The following is a 21,755-nucleotide window of genomic DNA, read 5'->3' as shown; positions in this document are numbered from 1 at the left end:
ATTCAATAAGAGAGAACCACAGTAGGCAGATAGTGTGAGCATATTTCTATAACATCTATTTTTTACTTAATCATTTGTATTTATATGAATGTGAAAGGGAGATTGGGATGAGAAATGGTGAGTTGCTTCTGTGTGCTGCAACTTTCAGTACTTGTGTTTGATTGGAAATGTAGGGTTTGTGTGTGCCTTTTAGATGTGAAAGAAGTGGGGATGTTTTGCATTCCTGTTCTTAAGAAGTGTGTGTTTGTTTGGCTACAGTGGAAACAGGATGCTGGACTAAATGAGCCTTTGGCATGATCCAGCAGAGTCTAGGGTTGCCATATTTCAAAAAATACAGCAACCCGCCCCAAATTGTTGAGCCTTTTTTTAGACAAACCCCAAAGTTGTACGGGGAAATCCAGACGTATGGCAGCCCTAGCAGAATCTTCTACTGTGATGATTATTAAAACACAAGCAGAAGTTCCTTATAGGGAAGGCAGGGTCACTATTGAACGCTGATGCCATTTATTTCTGCAGCTTATAGTTCTTAATCATATATCTTCTACTCAAGTCTGTGAGAGTAAGCTGTGGTTTGCAAGGAGGTGGTGCTAACAGTTAAACCCCCCCAAAGCTTCATAATACTTTGAATAGAATATTGCCTGCACAGTTTTTCATCCTCAATAAGTCGATTGGCAAGAATCTCCTTGTCAGTTTATACCTTTAAAAACAAGCATACCAGACAATCTGGAGATCTAACTTTAAATTCCTCCTCTGACACTGGCTCATTTTGTGGGGTTGGGTACATTACCCTGGTATCCTTTCAATCAAAGGGGTATTGAACTAGCCATAGCTAAAAGCAGAAATGAAAAAATACTCAAGTAGCAGGTTAGATGCAAAGGAAATATATTATGTCGTAACAAATTTGTTTTTATAAATAATTTTTGTTGATTTTTCCATTTTACATATCAAAACAACTGAACATGCTACTACATAAAGTAGGGCAGTGTAGAGGATGGTTCAGATGAGAACTCAACTGTGCAGGGCTTCTATGTAGTACAGTGGTACCTCGGGTTAAGTACTTAATTCGTTCCGGAGGTCCGTTCTTAACCAGAAACTGTTCTTAACCTGAAGCACCACTTTAGCTAATGGAACCTCCTGCTGCCACTGCGCCGCCAGAGCACGATTTCTGTTCTCATCCTGAAGCAAAGTTCTTAACCCGAGGTACTATTTCTGGGTTAGCAGAGTCTGTAACCTGAAGCGTATGTCACTTGAAGCGTGTGTAATCCAAGGTACCACTGTACAGGATCATGGGTTGCACTCTGCCTGCACATCCCACCTAGGCAAGCTTCTCCCAGCAGACAGCCACACATTGGGTTTTGCTGAAGACCCACTTGCAAAGCCCAATATTTATAGGCCTGGGTATCCTGATTGTGACCTAGATTCAGTACAACCAGCAGCAGGCTGGCCTAACCAGGAGGTCCGGGTTACATGTTTCACACTCACCCAGCCGTTGCTCTTTTTCACAGGGCCCACTTTGCAAACTGCTCAAGATCCAAACTGCAACTATTGTTGTAACTTAGCTAATTCCTTTCTTTTCCTGCTTGCCTTGCCAGAATGATAAACCCCACTGGCTATAAATCTCATGGAGTCATACTCTTTTGCATAAATATAAGCCATGAAGCAAGCAAGCAAACAGACAAAAAGTGAAGAATTCACTGGGATCAAAATCCCTACTCCAACGCAAAGATTTCAAGAGTCTTGAAAAATGGCCTATAGCCCAATACAATATAAAACATGGTGCTCTAAGGCAAATATGAGATGTGTGGAGAGCCAGTAATATACCAAGCCAGGAATGCTTCATACACAAACACCCTCCAGTACTTCAGAAAAGATAAATTATTTAGAACTCCTAGTCATGTCAGCTCATATTGACTTTGTCTCCCAGTGGAGTTGCACAGAGACCAGAAGCAATCCCAGATCAGCTCACTCGCAAGTGTTATGTCTGACCACATTTCTTTGAAAAAGTCGTTAGAGTCACAGAACCTACTTCAGAATAACTTCCAAAGCATTCATTCATATTAAAAGCTGACAATGCTCCAAGCAACCAACTTTATCTATTTATAGGTTACCTCAGCGTTTAAACCCTGAAGATGTTTTAATCCTATAGAATTAATCATGCTGCATGTGTGAAAAGTTGAATCCACTAAGATCAAAGCACACAAGACTTGATCAACTTAACATTCTGTAAATAGTTTTATTTATCATTTCATATCAACTTTTTTTAAAAAAGTGAACTCTAAACAGAATTTGTTCTCTGCTATTGTCAGCCACATTACTCTTGATCAATGGCATGCCACACTAGCGTGATTCCTTATGGCCTACTTCTTGTTTACATTATAGTTTTAATACAGCCAAAGGTTCTCTGGTTTCTTCAAATTAATATAGTAGCATCTCTAACCAATAATCCAAACAGATTGAATTTTATGCATACTGAAGGTAGGAGATCTATAAATAGATACACAGATACACACACACACGTTTCCCATAGATACTTTTAAGTTGGTGTTTATCTTCACTAATTACATTTCCTTTTCTCTGCCTGCCTCTGCACTGTGTTGTTCCTGGTTTCGTGGAACAAAGACAGAAACTTCCATAAGCAAACCACAGATGTTCGCTGAGCTTTTGATACAAGAGACGTCAAACACAATAGCTTTACAGCTTCTGCTGTTCTACTCCCTCTCTGTAGTTGGCCACACCTCTTCACTCCTTAACTGCAGGGCTAAAAGCAACAAGGAACCTTATTCTCAAGTGCCCCTTTTCTTTGTCTGCTCATATTGAACTTGGGTAACTGGGTTAATTCTTATAATAAGCAGGAGACATTTTCCCCATACTGGATTTTCCAGCAGTGACCTGGGGAGGCTCCCAGTTGAATGCCCCTGATCAGGTGTAAAAATTACTCTCATTAGTATAAGGCAGCTTCCCATGTTCCTATGTCACACCATTAGTCCATCTAACCCAGTGCTGTCTACACACTGACCATCAGTGGCTCTTCAGGTTTTCAGAAAGGGTCTCTCCCAGCCCTACCTGGAGTGGCTGGGAATTCAACCTGGAACCTGCTTGTGAAGCAGATGATCACATTTAGGGTTTTCCTTTACTTTAGGCTTTCTTTTTAATGTGATAATCAAATTGATTATTAGTATCTAGTAAGTATGGAATTTCTAAAGAAACCATGACTCACTAAATATATAGTGGTACCTCGGGTTACATACACTTCAGGTTACATGCGCTTCAGGTTACATACTCCGCTAACCCAGAAATAGTACCTCAGGTTAAGAAGTTTGCTTCAGGATGAGAACAGAAATCGTGCTCCGGCAGCACGGCAGCAGCAGGAGGCCCCACTAGCTAAAGTGGTGCTTCAGGTTAAGAACGGACCTCCGGAACGAATTAAGTACTTAACCCGAGGTACCATTGTATTTTCTTATTGCAGACATTCTGCAGTGTTTTTATTCCATTTTAAGTGTGGAAATGTGGTACTGTTAAAAAAGAAAAAAAGAAGGATGGTCATATTTGAAGCACAATTATAGCCATGTTTGTTCAGAACTTACCCTTATGTTAGCCATGGATATCCGGATTACAATCTTAGAGAAAGAAATCTACCGCTCACTATGGCTTTGAGAATTTAAAAGAGCTGCCATATCTAATTAACATTTATGTCAGATATGAAGAGTACACAAAGGGCTTTTACATTTAGCAGTTTGGACTTCAGAAAGATAGAGACCTAAAGTTGTCCAAAAACTCATACAGTCAGTCAAAACAATTTAATGTCTTACTCTGACATGCTGCTAGCCACTTGACAAGAGTCCCAGGCCAGGGGCAGACTTAAAGCAAGATGAACTGCTCATACACACTTAGTCTCTCATTGCCATGGGTCTACCGTATTTTTCGCCCTATAAGACGCACTTTTCCCCCTCCAAAAATGAAGGGGAAATGTGGGTGCGTCTTATGGGGCGAATGCAGGCTTTCGCTGAAGCCTGGAGAGCGAGAGCGGTAGGTGCGCACCGACCCCTCTCGCTCTCCAGGCTTCGCGGACCTCTCCCCAAGCAGCGGGAATGCTCCCGCTGCTTGGGGAGAGTTGCCGGCATCCCGAAGCCTGCGCGCGCTGATCCCAGCGCCTGCAGGCTTCGCGGATCTCTCCGCAAGCAGCGGGAACGTTCCCACTGCTTGGGGAGAGTTGCCGGCATCCCGAAGCCTGCGCGCGCTGATCCCAGCGCCTGCAGGCTTCGCGGATCTCTCCGCAAGCAGCGGGAACGTTCCCGCTGCTTGGGGAGAGTTGCAGGCATCCCGAAGCCTGCCCGCGCTGATCCCAGCGCCTGCAGGCTTCGCGGATCTCTCCGCAAGCAGCGGGAACTGTCCCGCTGCTTGGGGAGAGTTGCAGGCATCCCGAAGCCTGCCCGCGCTGATCCCAGCGCCGGCAGGCTTCGCGGATCTCTCCGCAAGCAGCGGGAACCACCGCTGGGCTCCCACGGCTTGCAGAGAGCTGCCTGTTTGCGGGCTGGGGTCGGGGGAAGCTCGGGCTGCCCCAGCCCCGCGCCTGGGGGGGAAATAATTTTTTTCCTTTATTTCCCCCCCAAAAAACTAGGTGCGTCTTATGGGCCGGAGCGTCTTATGGGGCGCAAAATACGGTAATTAAACAACTGTGGCTACAATTAGCAGGTTAAGCACTTTTAAGTCCCACTGATTTCAGTGTGACAGATTTGTGCTCATGTTTGCTGAAATCAAAACAACTTAAAAGTGTTTTTCTAGGGTTAGGCTGTGCTTCTTCTTCTTCTTTTTTAAAAATGAAATCCATTTAGAAGCAGTAACATGAACAGTCTCACCAAGTATGGCTAACACTGTGTGTGGATATTGGCGCCTGAAGGCTAGGACAAATTAGAAAGGACTGAGATGTGTGCACTATAAAAACGATGTGCAATATGAAACACAAACCAAATAAAATGGAAAGGTCAAATAATCTGGGTACATTTAGATTTCAGTTGAAGACAGATTTTGGTTGATAACTAGGAGAAACTGCTTAATGGTTAAAAAAAAAATCTTATGGGATCTTAAAGATGAAAAAATCTACTGCAGCACACATTTTCATGGGCTCTAATTCACTTTATGAAAGTGAAATGACACAAGAAGTCATTCAAAGGTTGACCAGAGGTTTAGGTGCTCCTTGGTTGCCTTGATGCAACCTTTCTCAACCTTGGGTTCCTAGATATTGTTGGACTACAACTCCCATTATCCCTAACTGCTTGGCCCTTCTTACTAGGGACTATTGATAAGAGGGCTCTGGTGTATTGGGGTTCACCCTTCCTGGTATAGAACTCGTTACTTTTCTATTGTTGATGTTACCACAGCAGTGCTGTCTAGAGTTGGTATACCTGAAGGAGCGTCTCCACCCCCATCATTCTGCCCGGACGCTGAGGTCCAGCGCTGAGGGCCTTCTGGCGGTTCCCTCATTGCGAGAAGCAAAGCTACAGGGAACCAGTCAGAGGGCCTTCTCGGCAGTGGCGCCCGCCCTGTGGAACGCCCTTCCAGCAGATGTCAAAGCGATAAACAACTACCTGACATTCAGAAGACATCTTAAGGCAGCCCTGTTCAGGGAAGTTTTTAACGTGTGATATTTTACTGTATTTTTGGTTTTTATGGAAGCCTCCCAGAGTGGCTGAGGAGGCCCAGCCAGATGGGCGGGGTATAAATAATAAATTATTATTATTATTATTATTTGGATGACATCAAGGCATTGAGGTGATAGAGGTCTGAGGCTTATATGTGTAGTGGAGGGGAAGCCTGATTCTTTATTTGGTTGGTTGTTTTTTGCTCTGTTTTTAGAGCTGCATAGAGGATGTGTGGATGCTTGGAGGTGTTAGTTTGTTAATACAGTCAGAGGACATCGAGATCAAGACATGGCATCCAGTTGAGGTTCTCCCAGTATGCTACTAATCCATGTTTCTGAAGGGGAACTCCATTTGTGCAGTCGATCACTGTGGTAAGCTTGCTGTCTGTGCTGATCAGCTGACTGGCACATAAAGCAAGACTGCTTTGGACAGGGATCGGCTATACAATGGAGTTTCTGACCAGGAACTCTGTAGTGCAGCAAATGCCAGTGGGGCTTGCTGTCACAGCCTATCAAACGAGCTGTGCTGACAGAAAGGCTCCCTTGCCAAAGAACAACCAAGAGCAATTTAAGGCTCTTGATTGTTCCTTGGCAGTCACATTTCTACCACTTACCATACTTTAGATCACGTTTGAAACCAGATGTGCTATAGTTGGGCATGGAAAATGGCCTCATGCGACACAGTAGGACCCATGCTGCAGGCTGAGGTGTCCTCATTAGTCCTGCAGGCTGAGGTAAATGATGTAAGGCAAAGGTAAAGGGAACCCTGACAGTTAAGTCCAGTCGCGGACAACTCTGGGGTTGCGGCGCTCATCTCGCTTTACGGGCCGAGGAAGCCGGCGTTTGTCCACAGACAGCTTCCGGATCATGTGGCCAGCATGACTAATCTGCTTCTGGTGAACCAGAGCAGCACACGGAAACGCCATTTACCTTCCCGCCGGAGCGGTACCTATTTATCTACTTGCACTTTGATGTGCTTTTGAACTGCTAGGTTGGCAGGAGCAGGGACCGAGCAATGGGAGCTAACCCCATCGTGGGGATTCGAACCGGCGACCTTCTGATCGGCAAGCCCTAGGCTCAGTGGTTTAGACCACAGCAATGCAGCATCTAGCAAGGAGCACTACTGATGGTCTTCATTCGCATGCATCTGGAATGCCAGCTGCATGATGTTCCATATGATCCTTGACATCTCCAGTTGGCAGGCTGCATTTATATTTTTGTTTGAGAGTACCCCTGTGAAACTGGCTAAAGCAGAAACAGCAGAAATAAAAATAATAACCCTTACAATCCTCTATACCCTTTTGGTTACTTTGCAACGGGTCTTGTGGTGTCTGAAAAGGATCTAACTAGAAAAGTGGTGAGTATGAGCTGAAACACATTTGATTTGAGGTTCCCCACCCCCCAACCCAGTTATCCTAGAGAGCTTTATTCTGGTCGGTCAGAATACAGAACTGAGCTCCTCTGCCAATGCTTTTCTAAATTAGAAAGCACTATAGAATGAAAAATGAAGGGGTGTTCCATTTTACGCTGCTCAGCAAAGATGATAGAAGTGAAGCTATTAGTAGTTAAGCAACAATTGAAAGCCATGATTCAGAGCCAGAAGAATGCCATCTCGTGCACACAGTTTTTCCTTCACTGTCATCATATGAGCCTCCACCCTGCCAAAACTCTTTAGCAAGCAACAACAAAATGCAAAGAACTGCACAGAGCTAACTTCCTCAGACGCTTCATGGTTTATGATGCTGAAGAGCCTTTTGTGGCTCCCTCTTTATCTGCCAAAGTGGGCTGGACTCTGTCTTATGCTCCTACTGTAGTTTTCTTTTTTAAGGATTGTGCTGGAAAAGCTAATCTGGCAAAGTATTGAGATGCAAAAGACTTGTCTAAGATATTTCACGCTGATAATTAAATCTTCTGTTCTCAAATAGACATATTGCATTACTTTATCCCTGCCCTGAGGGCAATTAAAAGTATCAGGACTAGGAAGCTTTACTTATACAAGCTTACTATTATTATTATTATTATTATTATTATTATTATTATTATTATTATTATTATTTGCTTAAAATGAGAGCTAAAATGGGGGGAAGGGAGTTCAGCATTCTTCTTTTTCTTAAGAGAGTAATGGGCATTTTCCCCACAATGGAAAAGAGCACATATGGGGGGGAAATTAATCACACAGGTTATGTAGGATGATGCTGAAAAGTCTCACTATTGCTTTTGTTGTTGTTTTTTTAAATATATTTATTAAAGATTTTAAACATTGAATTCACCAAACACATATAAAACCATCACCCAAATACAACAGACAAAGAAAAACAGGGAAAAGCAAAAAAAGGAACATATAATAGAAAACATACAACAAGATCCAATATTCAACAACCATATTTTCTTAACCTTTTGGACTTCCTCACATCTCCCATTCCTGCGTTCCCAATTATAAAATTATAAACAGCAAATTATCACCTTGTTTCAGCTCCTATCTTGTAATTTTCAAATATTATGTCTCCGACTTTAAATATTTTTATCAAATGCTTAGATACTTAATTTACATAATATTACTCCAAAATTCATCTTTTTCTTAAACATCACATATTCTCATATTTCTTTCAACTAAATTGCTGGTGCCGTGTTGTTTTCAGACCTGCATCCTTGTTAACACTCATACAATTTACAATGTTTTTGTAAATAGTCCTTAAACTTTTTCCAGTCCTCTTCCACTGCCTCTTCTCCCAGGTCTCGGATCACTATTGCTTTTGGAAAGAATATCCTGGTGATGAATTGATTTTAAGTTCAGTCTAAACCATGCATTGTCTCTCTCTCTCTCTCTCTCTCTCTCTCTCTCTCTCTCACACACACACACTATGTATATTACTTTCTCCAAACCGACAATGGTAGCTTTTGCCTAAACTTTAAAATGTTAAGGAACCATAAGAACGCTAAATGATTAGTCAGCTGAGATCATAGCACTTAAAATGAATTGCCATTATCATAAAAACCCCATAACTAAATTAACATTTCAGATCATTCATTATACAGTAATTGCTAAATAAATGTAAAAGACATTTGCATACTGGTCATTGCTTTGTAAGTAATATGCCTTTTCTTCACAGTTTTAACGTTCAGCTGAATTTCAAAAAAACAATTGCACATATGATTACTTACCAAGATGGTGGTTACAGTTAGGGAACGATTAGATAAGGAATCAGTAATGTTTGCTGGTTTTCCTTTCTGGTTCTCGGTCATGTTAAGTCCACTTGCAGGATCCCAAGTTCCAATCTATAAAACAGCATGTGCACTTATATGAGTTCTTTTCAGGCCACTAGGACAGAACAATATAAGATAAAAAAGAAATCTGCTAACACTTATAATTCACCTCTGGTCCAATATCTGCTACCATTTGTGAAAAAGCAGCTTGCTTAAAATATTATTCACTGTGCTTCAAAATGTGTCTCACAAAGCAAAAAATGGTGTTCAGAGTACTGAGTGCTTAATTTTCCACCTAAACATCTATCCTCCAAGAAAAGTACACATCTGCAGACTGATAGCTCACTGAACGTATATTTACAATGCACCTGCTTTCCTCTGCTTTAAATGGATCCGTCCTTTTCTCTTCCAATACTATGAAATTTCCATTGTTATATAGCAAATACACGTTGAATTCTACAAGCATGGTTAACATTTTCAGAGGTCAGTGGAAACATCATGGCCATTACCCAAATTCAAGGAAGTTTTTTTCAAGTAGGAACTCCAATACCTCTCTGTCATGTTACAACGATAGATTGTTCCAAGCATAGATAGATTCCTGACTGCCACATCTGATACACACCAGGAATTAACTAGATAACAAGTTAAAAGAAATTGCTAGGTAAAGGTAAAGGGACTCCTGACCATTAGGTCCAGTCGTGACCGACTCTGGGGTTGCGCGCTCATCTCGTTCTATAGGCCGAGGGAGCCGGCGTTTGTCCGCAGACAGCTTCTGGGTCATGTGGCCAGCATGACTAAGCAGCTTCTGGCGAACCACAGCAGCACACGGAAACACTGTTTACCTTCCCGCCGGAGCGGTACCTATTTATCTACTTGCACTTTGACGTGCTTTCAAACTGCTAGGTTGGCAGGAGCAGGGACTGAACAACGGGAGCTCACCCCATCACGGGGATTCGAACCGCTGACCTTCTGATCAGCAAGTCCTAGGCTCTGTGGTTTAACCCACAGTGTCACCCGCATCCCTAAAAGAAATTGCTAGCTTTTAGTATTTTAACTAGTGAAAATTTTCAACTGTCAATCTTTAATTTTTGAAATCTGGCTTCCGCAGGGTTTTCTGATACAGCTCACCTCTAGAACTCTGCACGGAGCAACAATAATTGTTTGTTGATGCTCTAGGACAGCCTTTGCTAACCTGGAGCGCTCCAGATGTTGGGAATCAAATTCCCATTACCCCTGCCCATTGGCAATGCTAGCTGGAGCTGATCAAAGTTGTTATCCAACAACATCTGGCCAGCACCAGATTGGAGAGGGGTGCTTTAGGACTTCTTGTTTGAGGGACAGAGAGCAGCATGTCTTCCTATGAAACATTGTCACTTAAGACCTACAATTCCCTGCAGAGTTTCTTAGTTCATGTTGGCATTGACAGGGCAGCCAAGCTGGCTACAGGAAAGGGAACAAGCACAAAGAGAGAAAGACACTGATCCCAGTAAGAGTGGCAGACATATATGCTGATAAAAAATGTACAGGCGCCAGAAGATTAAGTAAGAGTAAATAAGATATCCTTAATGTAAACAGTTATAAGCCTATCAAGGGATTTATGCCATTGGGATTTTGTGATAAAAATTATTTCCAAATTCTGGACATTTTGAAAGTAGTGCTATGTTTCCTGATCTAACACAGGTTTGGCAAATCATTATTCTGAAAACTGTATGGCAAATTTAACTGTTTTTAAGCAAAGCAGGGCAAGGTCTCAGTAAGCAAGAGTACAGTACCTTTGTGGGTTTATGGTAAACTTGCCCATTGCAATTGAAAATGAAAATTCAGCAAGATTTATAAATTTTCACAAATCAACTTCCTTTATAACTAGTTATTCTCTTTTTAATTTTTAACTGAAAATGGAAATGTTTAACTTTTCACTTAACTTCAGCAGGGTGAACAAGTGAGCAGAGCTAGCATACTCATTCCTGCTGTTTATTATACACTGTTACAGAATGCTAGGAGAGGGCTACTGTTGGTAATAAATAAATGAAATACTAATGGTTTCAAAGTAGTATAATTAAAATATGTTTCCTTTGTGTGCTGAATTTTATTTGCTTAGGCCCATAAGGTCTGAGGATTTTTTTAAAAAAACCAGAAATCACTTATTTTAATTAAGTAGTATCCATTAGTATGCTTTATTTGCCTTTTAAAAATGGTTTAAGAAGTATTTTCAGAAGAGCACATACATGTGCTTGGCAGGTGTGCTACTGAGCAAATTATCTCTTGATGTTCCAGGAGAGGTGTGAGCGGAGCTCCAGGATATTATGCCATGGATCCTAATTCACCGCTATTGTTAACCAGTAAGGCAGCATAATAATGTTCCACTAAAAGCTATTTCTCCATGAATGAAAGTTTAAGTGTAAGATTAACCTTGGCATCAAATCTGCTGCAGTCAATTTGCTCGGCACAAATGTTTTAATTCTAAAGCTGCTTTAAAAAAACTGAATAGGTTTGATAATATGTGCTCAACTGGAAGCTAGAAAACAAGTCCCTCTAGCCAAAACATGTGCTGCAATCAATCCCATGTGCTAGCTCAAATCTTAACAGCCTCCAACATTTCATAGATGAAAAACATTCCTGAACATAGGTGGTGAGACTAGGAAAAGACAGTGGCAGAAACAATGGCAGAGTATTGGACAAAGGTAGAGTGAATTAAATGTATATCACAAAGAAAAAGCAGGAACTAAAAGTACAAGGAGGCAGATAATTCTAGATTACAACAGTATACAGCAGGTTTCCTCAACCTCGGCCCTCCAGATGTTTTGAGACTACAGTTCCCATCATCCCTGACCACTGGTCCTGCTAGCTAGGGATCATGGGAGTAGTAGGCCAAAAACATCTGGAGGGCCGAGGTTGAGGAAGCCTGGTATAGAGGCAAGCTTCATGCTACATAGCAGGGCATGTTGAACATCTATGTACTATATAAAGACCATCTTGTCTGGGGGACTTACTCCCTGCCCTGCAGGCCTCTTTCTCCTTCTCCTTACCATCTGTGAATATGTAGTACAGATCACATTCTATCATTCTTCTACACAACATGGAGAATATAAGCCAATATCTACCACCAGGAATGAGTACTGATGTAGAAAGTGAAAGAATCACACAGTCATCCAAACAGCATATTATTGGCGAGAAGACACCAGGCAAAGGCCATTACCGTTTCTAAATGAAACATTTGCCTTTGTTTTTTAAGATCAAATCCCCATCTCTTCTTGCTTGAAGTGGTTCTTTGTTCAAACACATGGCACACACACACACAAACACAGAGTATGGCTTGTTGCTTGATTTATGGCATATGCTGCCTTGGGTGCAAAGAGCTATTACAGGGACTTGTCAGAGATTTCAGTGTGCCCAATGGATTTTTTAAAAATCTTTATGGGTGATATCCAATTTACATTACATGCCCATTGAGTTCCATGGATCTCCTCTGAGTATCACTAATCTTGAATATCACCCTAAAATTCTGAACAGAAGTTTCTCATACTTTATCACATGCTGCTTTTGTAAGTCTCATCAGTTTCAAAAGAGGTTCGCCAGATGACCAGGAGAGCTATTCTCATTAACCACATTAAAAGTTTCCTCGGGTATGTGAAAAAAGTAACAGAATACTTTGGATCCAAGCCTATATTATAGCGCCAGGCAGCAAACAAACCAAGCAGACCAATAATAACAACATCCTACTTTGCATCTGGGCATCAGTCATAGCGGTTGTATTAAACTAAGTTATACTCAGAGTAGACCCATTGAAATTAATGAAGCTAAGTTAGTCATATCTATTCATTTCAATGGCTCTATTCTGAGTAGAATATTACAACCCCATAGAAGTAAATGATTTTTGTGATGTTCTTTATTAAAGCTAAGTCCAATATTCTGTCACACACAATGTAGTTCAAACTTAGCTCAAATTGATTCTACCACTAAGTATAAATGGACAAGAGTAGTATTTTGAAATGATATATCAGTTATAAGTAAATAGTATCTTAAGTACCTTTTCAAGGCCTTCCTCCTTCAAGCTAATTACATCTAAGTCAAAATCTGTCCTTAAGCCATTGGTTTTGTTGAAGGTTATCCTGCCAGTGAGGCCTTCCCAGTGAGCCTATGAAAACAGAAAAATAATAATAAATTTCATATGTAAGCAGTAAGAGAGTGAAGGAATGAATGAATAAATTAATGTCTGCCAAAATGGAAATATTAATTATTCATTAAGTTTAAATGATTTTCCTTCTGGCCAGAGGGTTTTTTAAGCATATTTCTTGGATTCCCAGCATTCTTTTGATAATTAAACAAACTTTTCCTTAATCTCTGCATACAATTTCTTAATTGCCTTCCTTTTCCACACACACAAAATTCATCTTGCTAGGTTGATAAAAGGCTGACATTTAATTTTTTAAAATTTTCTCTTTAGTGGGTACAGATTTTTGTTTCACCTTTGCTATTTTGCAAGGTGCAGCCAATATGTATCTCCCAGAGATTGCTGGACTATAACTCCCATCATCTCTAACCTTCTGGCCGTGCTGGCTATGGCTGATGGGAGTTGTAGTCCAAGAACACCTGCAGGGCACCATGTTGTCTATCCTGACACTGACAATTCCACAATGTTATTTGCTAAGAAATCAAGAGCATTTATCTTTACATTATCCAAATATGTTCTTTTTACACAATTAAAATAAAAAAGACTTATTAAGTATAACATGAGAAGAAACTAATAGGTTCATAAAATGTGAATGTCACTAAAGTATAACAAATCCTTTGGTAAAGCAGAGAGCATACTATGGACATATAGTGAAAAGGATTTCACAAAATTTGGCATGAAAGGAGTATAGGCCAGTCTAAAAATACAGCACATAGTTCTTCTATTTTAAATTGTTATGATCATTTACCCAACAGAACAGAGGATGTTGCCTAGCAAAATGATTCATTTTATTTGTTTATTATTCGGATCATTGTAGCTCTTCCCCACATTAAACATTTCAGTGCATATTGTTAGCAAAAGGTGTATTTGACTAGAATTTCAAAGCCAAAGGACCTTCAGGTCTGAACTTTCGCAGAGGGAAGACAGGGGGAGGCAAGACAAGTCACATTTGGTTAGTGACGTACCTCTTTAATGAGATTCATGAAGCGGGTCCCAAAGCGCCATGGTTTGTGCCGATTACACTGCAACGAACTGACAGTCATCTGTGGGAACTGCTGGACAGCCACCGACACCACATGAACGGCATCATACATCAAAGCTGCATCCGTCTGCAATGAGAGCACAAACACCACTGTGAAAATAGTCCAGCTTGTCAACAGACAAGGTAAGAGGAAGACACACATTCTCCCACCTCTGTTTCGAGGCAACAACAACAACAAGGGCTTATTGAACAAAAGCTGCATACACATCATATACTGAGAGCACCTTTAAAACATGTCCCCCCTCCCCAGGGAAAAAGAACACTGGGAACGATAGTTTGTTAAGAGCGCTGGCAATTGCAGCTCTGTGAGGGGCAAATTACAACACACATACCGTTCTCTGTTACTGTGTAAAAGAACAGGTTTTTTTTTTAAAAAAAATATGCTCAGGACAGAAATGAACAATGCTTTATTCAACTACTTTCATCACCCAAAGTTGACATAATCAATTTCTCCTCTAAATTACAACACAAAGTATCCATATTTATTTCAGCCTACCACTTCCCAAATAAAAGAGTGTGCATATATAAAGTCCCAAGTTAGTACAGTGGTACCTTGGGTTACAGACGATTCAGGTTACAGACGTTTCGGGTTACATACTCTGCTAACCCGGAGGTAGTACCTCGAGTTAAGAACTTTACCTCAGGATGAGAACAGAAATCGCACGGTGGTGGCACAGCGGCAGCAGGAGGCCCCATTAGCTAAAGTGTTACCTCAGGTTAAGAACTGTTTCAGGTTAAAAGTTCTTAACCCGAGGTACCACTGTATAGTAGAGCAACCGTTTCTGCTGCACACACGTTATTATAATGTAATAAGGCATGCATTTTTCAACAGCCAGTCTGGCAGTGTAATATGCCCATTGCCTCATGCTAGAAAAGCTCAAAATGGTGATCCAGTGGGCCCTACACATCTGAAGCAATACGTGTACATAAACGTTAGGAGTGTGCACAACATCACAAGGAATCATCCCTGCCTACTTTTATGCGTCTTCTGAAAACTGTCCTGTTTAGACAGGCCTTCACAATAATGAACTAGTATCTATGGAAGCTTTAAATTATTGCTTCTTCCCTTAGTGTTTTGTGGGCAATGGTTGGAAAACTGCAGACATGAGAGAGGTGCCACTGAACAAGAAGACAACAACAAGTGAGTAGAGGGGCTTTTGTGCTAGCCAACTTTAAAGTTGATTAGGGGAGGAAGAACTAAAAAGGTTTTATTTTAAGGTTAAATTATTATTTTTTCTCCCTGATTACAAGCTTATGACTGGTCACCATTAAGTGTTCCCTCCCCTCTCTTCCCAACACTCTCCCCCCATCAGTCCACTCTAAAGTTATAGCATTAAGGAAATCTTAAAGCCATTATTTCTGCTTTCAGCAGACAGTTGTCTGCAGCATTTTAAAGAAACATGTCTAAAGATTGCCTGCTAAAGATTCAAGCTGTCTTGCAGAGGTCTTGCTGTGCCTCTGACAAGCCCAAAATAGCTCCAGAGCACCTCAGTTCACCTCGGGAGTCATCCAAATCCCAAGTGTATCCCTAATAAACAAATATTCACATGCACAAATTGTTTGTGAATACTCCGGGGTATACACTGTAAAAAGAATGAACTATACTTATAAGAAACCTTTTACTTCAACAGATGACAGGAAGCCTCTATCCATAAGTTGTTTTAAACTGTTCTTAATAACGTTTTCACCTGCCCTGGGACCTTAGGGTGAAGGGCAGGAAATAAACAAATGAATGAATGAATGAATGAATGATAGGGTTGGGTTAATATTCCAAAAAATATATACAGTATGTTGAAGTGTTTAATGGATTTCTGAGTTTGGGTGTGGGAGAAGAACTATTTTTTCCCTAGAGGACACAACTCATATGGGATTTACTCCCACAAGATGCCGTGATGGCGACCAATTTGGACGGCTTTAAAAGAAAGATTATACAAATTAAAGCTACCATTGATGGAGACAGTATGCCTCTGAATACCAGTTTCAGGAAAATCCCATGAGGAGAGTGCTGTTGTACTCAGGTCCTGTTTGTGAGCTTCTATTAGACCGGCCGGCTGGCAAGGCACTGCCCATTTAGTGGGGCCTCTGATTGGCCTATTTGAAGCTGGTATTTTGGTGGGGGATCCCCACTCCTTGATTCTGCTGGCGGGGTAGTTTCCCTAATGACTGGCAAGACATGTGGGCCCTAGCTGCCAGGGGGATGGCGAACAGAGGTCCTCAACCATCGCCCACCAGAGAAGAAGCAAGCAACCACTGTGAGCTTCCAATAGGCATCTGAGAACAGAATGCTGGACAAGATGAGCTCTTGTCCTTATCTAGGAGAGCTCTTCTTGTGTTCTTATAAGAAGGCAGCTTTGCAGACTAGGTGAGAAGATATGAACTCCAAACCAGTTGTTCGGAAAACGGGCTTGTTGTGCCGCCTCATGGACAAACTTAGTGAGCTGTGAAATAAGTTCATTAACAATGTGGAGCCTAGTGATGGCTGCATTTGTCATAACGCAACACAATACAGAATGAATGTCTATAGTTCCTTTCATGCAGATGAATCCCAAACTCAGCTTACAATAAAACAAAACATAAAAATGCAAAAGTGCTCTCTATTGTTATAGACCGTAAGTTGATGCTAAAGAAAGAATTTAAGTTTGGATGTAAATGAGCTTCCTGCAGTGGCATTTCAAAACCAAAAAGGTGATAAATCTCAGGCTTGAAATAGCTTGTAGAACAGCATCACGTAGTTTCTAAGGCATCTAGTGCTGTGCTCAGGTTTTAACTTCAGTCAAAACATCAGAGTTCCCAAATTGTTCTCTGACTTATAACTCAAAGTGCTTTTAAGGCTAATTTGATACCTTTGTGGGAGCCTATACATCTCCTGAAACCTAGCATGACATGTTGAAGCTGTTTCGTAGAAGTTAAGATTCTGGCAGCAGCATTTCATGCAAGTTAAAGCCTAGGCAGCACTCTTTTCCCAGAGATGCCATAAAACAAAAAGCAGAGCATACCTGTCTGACAAAAATGAATGTTCCAGGACCATCCCATAAATCTATATCATCACCTTATTTCTAACTACTTTCCTAAGCTGTATGTTCTAACAATTCCAGGTACCCAATAGAAACCAACATTCAAGGATATGTACAGTGTATGCTAAAAGAAAATTTAGTCTAAATTCTGGGCAAGAAAATCTGAGTTCTAAAATTGGTATAGATTATGCAAATCAAACCATTGTGCTTTTAATCTATTATTATTATTATTAGGCTTGTTAGTAATGGGAAAGAACAATGAAGTACACTGAAATATTGAGCAGAAATATTATTCATGCATACCCTCCCATGACTTCGCTTTTTAAATATTCTTAACCATAAGGATTACAAAACTGATTCTTTAAATCAAAGTAAGATTCTCAGAATTTTGTGGCTAATACTACATTCCATACCCAATTAGAATTGAAGAATACTCATATTCCTACTAATTGTCTGAAGAGCTATAGCAAAGCTACTACCTAATGTTCATTTTATTCTCGTGATCACACCAGAAGTCATCACACTGTCCTTGACTCCTCTTGATTCCAAAAGATTTGACTCAATTTTCTGTTCTAAATAGCCCACAATTAATAAATAACTATTTGAGATTTTAAGGAGAACAAAGAATTGCACCTTTTTGGAGAATGATAAAGGCCAGGAATAAATGAAATTATGCAAAATGAAAGTCCTGGAACAAGAAGTCTCCAGAAAACCAGAGTGTTGACAAGTTCTCATCACATCTTTCAACTGTTTAATGAAAAAGAAACAAAAGAAACAACAATATTCAGCACAGCTTATATGTTTATTCTGAAACAGAAATAAAACACCACCAACTAAAGTCAAATTGCATTAAACCAAAAGTCTAATTCACAATTCAACTAAACATTGTACCTGTTTTCAAAAAAAAGCTAATACAATTAGGCACAGAAATGGAAATGAATTTAGCAAGGAAGAGGTTTCTGTGTTTTGTGCTTCTTCCTTTTTTCTTTGTTTTGTAGATACTGAATTAAATGTAGAACATGGATTGCTATCCCATTCAAATTGTTTAAAAGCAAAAAGACTGATGTATGGGTTATGGTAGAGAAACTGAAGTGCTGACACATTTGATAGGCTCCCAAGCAAGATGACTTCCATTCCTCCCTGCTGCTGTTCAGCTCTTCTTTATTTCCTTTTAAAAACAAATATCGATAGTAGTGCTCGTTTCCTTCTTTCCTGACTGGCTAGAGAAGCGTACAAGTATTGCACTGCAGAGTTCATCAGCTGACTCCATCCCCTAGGCCCTAGCCGCCTGCACTTTAATTTAAATAAATTCTACCTCAGGGCAAGTGTGGCACTCAGTGGCTCAGCCAATCAGACACCAATTTCGGAGAAGCAGTACCAGACAGGGTGCTTGAATAGCAAAGCGGCTGGCCAAGAGCTTAGTCTAGCCCAGTGGATCCCAAAGTGGGTGTTACTGCTCTCTAGGGCTGGTGAGATTAATTTAGGGGGCAGTAAGAAGCAAGGGACGCGGGAGGCGCTGTGGGTAAAACCTCAGCGCCTAGGGCTTGCCGATCGCATGGTCGGAGGTTCGAATCCCCGCGGCGGGGTGAGCTCCCGTCTTTCGGTCCCAGCTCCTGCCCACCTAGCAGTTTGAAAGCACCCCTAAGTGCAAGTAGATAAATAGGTACCGCTTTATAGCGGGAAGGTAAATGGTGTTTCCGTGTGCTGCGCTGGTGCCGGCTCGCCAGAGCAGCTTTGTTGTGCTGGCCATGTGACCCGGAAGTGTCTCCAGACAGCGCTGGCCCCCGGCCTCTTAAGTGAGATGAGCACACAACCCTAGAGTTGGATACGACTGGCCTGTACGGGCAGGGGTACCTTTACCTTTGCCTTTAAGAAGCAAGGAGGTTCAGGGGGCAGGCTTTGAGAAGCTGGCATCAGTGGATCAAGTTCATTGATTTTGTTGAAGCGATTTCCCCGCAGCCCCTTGCTTCAAAAGAGGTCCAGGGGCAGCGGGAAGCGCTTCCCGCTGTCCCCGGACCTGGGGCTGCGGGGAGAAGATCGCTTCTCCCCGCCGCCCCTTGCTTCAAAAGAGAAGATCCGCTGTCCCCGGGGCAAGCTTTGTTTTGTGAAGCAAGCCCATAGGGAAATTCGTCTTGCGAGGCAACTCGAAAACGAAAAAACCTTTCGTTTTGCGAGTTTTTCGTCTCGCGAGGCGTTCGTCTTGCGGGGTACCACTGTATATAGTTTTAACTGGATTTTAAACAAATGTGGAATTAATTGTTGCTGTTTTGAATTTTATTGTGTTATTATCTTCCTTAGTGGGTCATTCAAACTGCTGTTTTGAACAATGCTTTTTATTGAGTAGGGTAGAGAGCACTGAGGATGAATTTATGGAACCAATGGATGCTGGGCTGAAAAGGTTTGGGAACCACTGGTCCAACCCAATCATTTCTGGGGCCCTCATTGGTTCTCTCCCCTCTTAAAAAAGTGACATCTGATTATATTACTTTGCTGCCACTCTCACCAGAAAAGAGCCGGTTTCAAAACCAGACCATGTATTTTAAAGCCTCATCCAGGCATTATTACTTCCCCCCATTAGCTAAATAACTCTGCAGTTGATTCCTTGCGTTTCGAGAGATGTGAAGTGTCAATCCTGTTAAAAAATGCTGGAAATGTATACTGGGTTTTGAGATTTCTATTGAAAATATCCAAAAAATCTGTGCATGACATTAATTTAGGATGAACACTTCTTTCAAGCTAAAATCTTTTCTTCTTTTAATACTTCAAAAGAAATGCTATTCATCAGAGAGAAAATCCTACTTTAGCTCTCACCATCACAAATCCCAGATTCTTTCAAACCGTAATCTATAAATTCTGTGTTACTGAATTATCAATATAGAAAAACAGTCCATTGTTCAGGCAAGAGATGATTAAGAAATAGCTGGAATGCAGGTTCAAAAAACCCCTATCAGTTTTCAATTAAAATGTGAATAGGCAAATGTGATTATTTTAGTTAATTAATATTTTCATTAATCAAACTCTCCTGAGACGTATGGTCATGAGTATAAAAAATGGTCCCATGGCCTATTTATAGCCATCAGGGTAATAATTTAACAGAGCTTGTGGTTAAACTCTTCCGTCAATGGGATAGATGACTTCAATAATTTAGGTTCTCCTTAGCATTTATGTTTATTAATCCAATATTGATTCCCAAGAATCAAGCCATTCTGGTACTGATAATCTGCACAACAAAGCAGATTATTCATTTGCACGAAAAAAGATTTTGGAAGGTTTGGGATTTCACAGATTTTGGCTGGTCTTGACAGTGAAGCCAAAACGTTTGTGCAATTCTATGCATATCAGTTTGCTCTCTGTCAGGGAACTGCCATCAGAGCCACGGGAGAAGGAGAGGGTCTCTGATTCTGCAGGGGAAGGTCCAAGCGCTAGAGGGAGACTCGGCCGGGAAGAAGGGGAAGAGAATGAGTGTAACACCAGGGATCCAGGAGAGCAACGGGACAGGGAGGTGCAGGGGCTCCAGGACTCTTCGTTGGAAGTTAGCGAGGAGAGCCCAAGCACCCCGCTGCCCACGCCCACCCTGCGCAGGAGACTCCCGCGCAGTGAGAGGCGGAGATGATTGGGCGTCAAACAACTCTTATGTTGGCAACGCTTTAAGAAACGCCCACAGACAGATTCTACGAGTGACTAAGGGCAGCCACGCTGAGATGGGCTGTGCAGTCCGAAGGGTTTAACCAGGCAATCTAATGCTCAAACAGAGCAGGATTACGCACGAGTAACTCCCAACCCATTATACTCTCCAGTGGACCTTATTCCAGGTGTACATAAATAGGTTTGAAACCAGCTATTCCAGAGCAAAAAGGGAAGAATTACATTGGAACTTGTCTTAACACTGTCTGCAGAAGCATTCTGAGGGCCTCCATCACAAAGCACCAGAACAGCACTCGGATTCTTCCATTCCTGCATGGAGCAGGAGAGAGGGTGGGGATGCTTCCCAAATTTATGTTGCACCCTCAGATATTCAGCACAACTGAAAGGGATGAATCTTGCCCTCTCCTGATTCCAAGATCAAGAAGTGAGGAGCAGATCAACTAAACATCTCCCTCAACACTTAAAGCAGGAGTGGGAAATAGGGTGCCTTCCTCATACTGTTGAATCACAACTCCCATCAGCCCCAGCCCGTACAGCCAATTGTCAGGGTTTAAAGGAGCATTTTGAGGATGATGGCTTCATGTATAAATAATCCCTAGAAAGCATGATTGTATCTTCTTATTGTAAGAGATATATATATTTAAAGATATATATATAAAAACGGTGGCCTTGCTGGAAACTAAAAATGTTGATATAACAAAAAGGTTGCAATTCCTTTCATTGGTAGTTGGCAAATAAATAATTTGGGATATATATAATCTGGAGTAGGGGAATTCAGGGAAACATCAGCTGAAGAGGATGAGAGGAGCTCTCAGCCTATGTCTGGTGACCTGGGTGACCTACCTGGCCGAAGGTGCTGAAAGTAAAAAACAACCACCCCAAAATCAAGCAGAGGCACAGTCTGTTCATTATTACGGTATTTTTATTGCAAGGGACAGAGAGAGGGACACTTGGAAGATTTTCTGCCTCACATACCAAAATAATTTGATATACTCAAACTTGGAGAGGGGGGAGATAATTTGCTCCTATGCCTGCAGCAGC

The 21,755-nt window shown here is 41.4% G+C and overlaps 1 protein-coding gene across 3 annotated transcripts in view; it reads right to left on the bottom strand.

The window, feature by feature from the left end:
• The window catches only part of GRIK2 (glutamate ionotropic receptor kainate type subunit 2), a 440,535-nt gene that overhangs the window by 180,338 nt on the left and 238,442 nt on the right, over nt 1-21,755 (bottom strand). For all 3 annotated transcript variants that reach the window (XM_081186549.1, XM_081186551.1, XM_081186550.1), the window contains exons 8-10: nt 13,979-14,122; nt 12,870-12,977; nt 8,801-8,914 (exon numbers count right to left, since the gene is read on the bottom strand). In XM_081186549.1, the coding sequence (XP_081042675.1) occupies nt 8,801-8,914; nt 12,870-12,977; nt 13,979-14,122 (366 nt within the window). The remainder of the gene's footprint in view (nt 1-8,800; nt 8,915-12,869; nt 12,978-13,978; nt 14,123-21,755) is intronic.

The sequence above is a fragment of the Podarcis bocagei genome (assembly GCF_964188305.1).
Source record: "Podarcis bocagei genome assembly, chromosome: 3".
Classification (NCBI taxonomy): Eukaryota; Metazoa; Chordata; class Lepidosauria; order Squamata; family Lacertidae; genus Podarcis; species Podarcis bocagei.
This window is presented reverse-complemented; position numbering and strand designations above follow the sequence as displayed.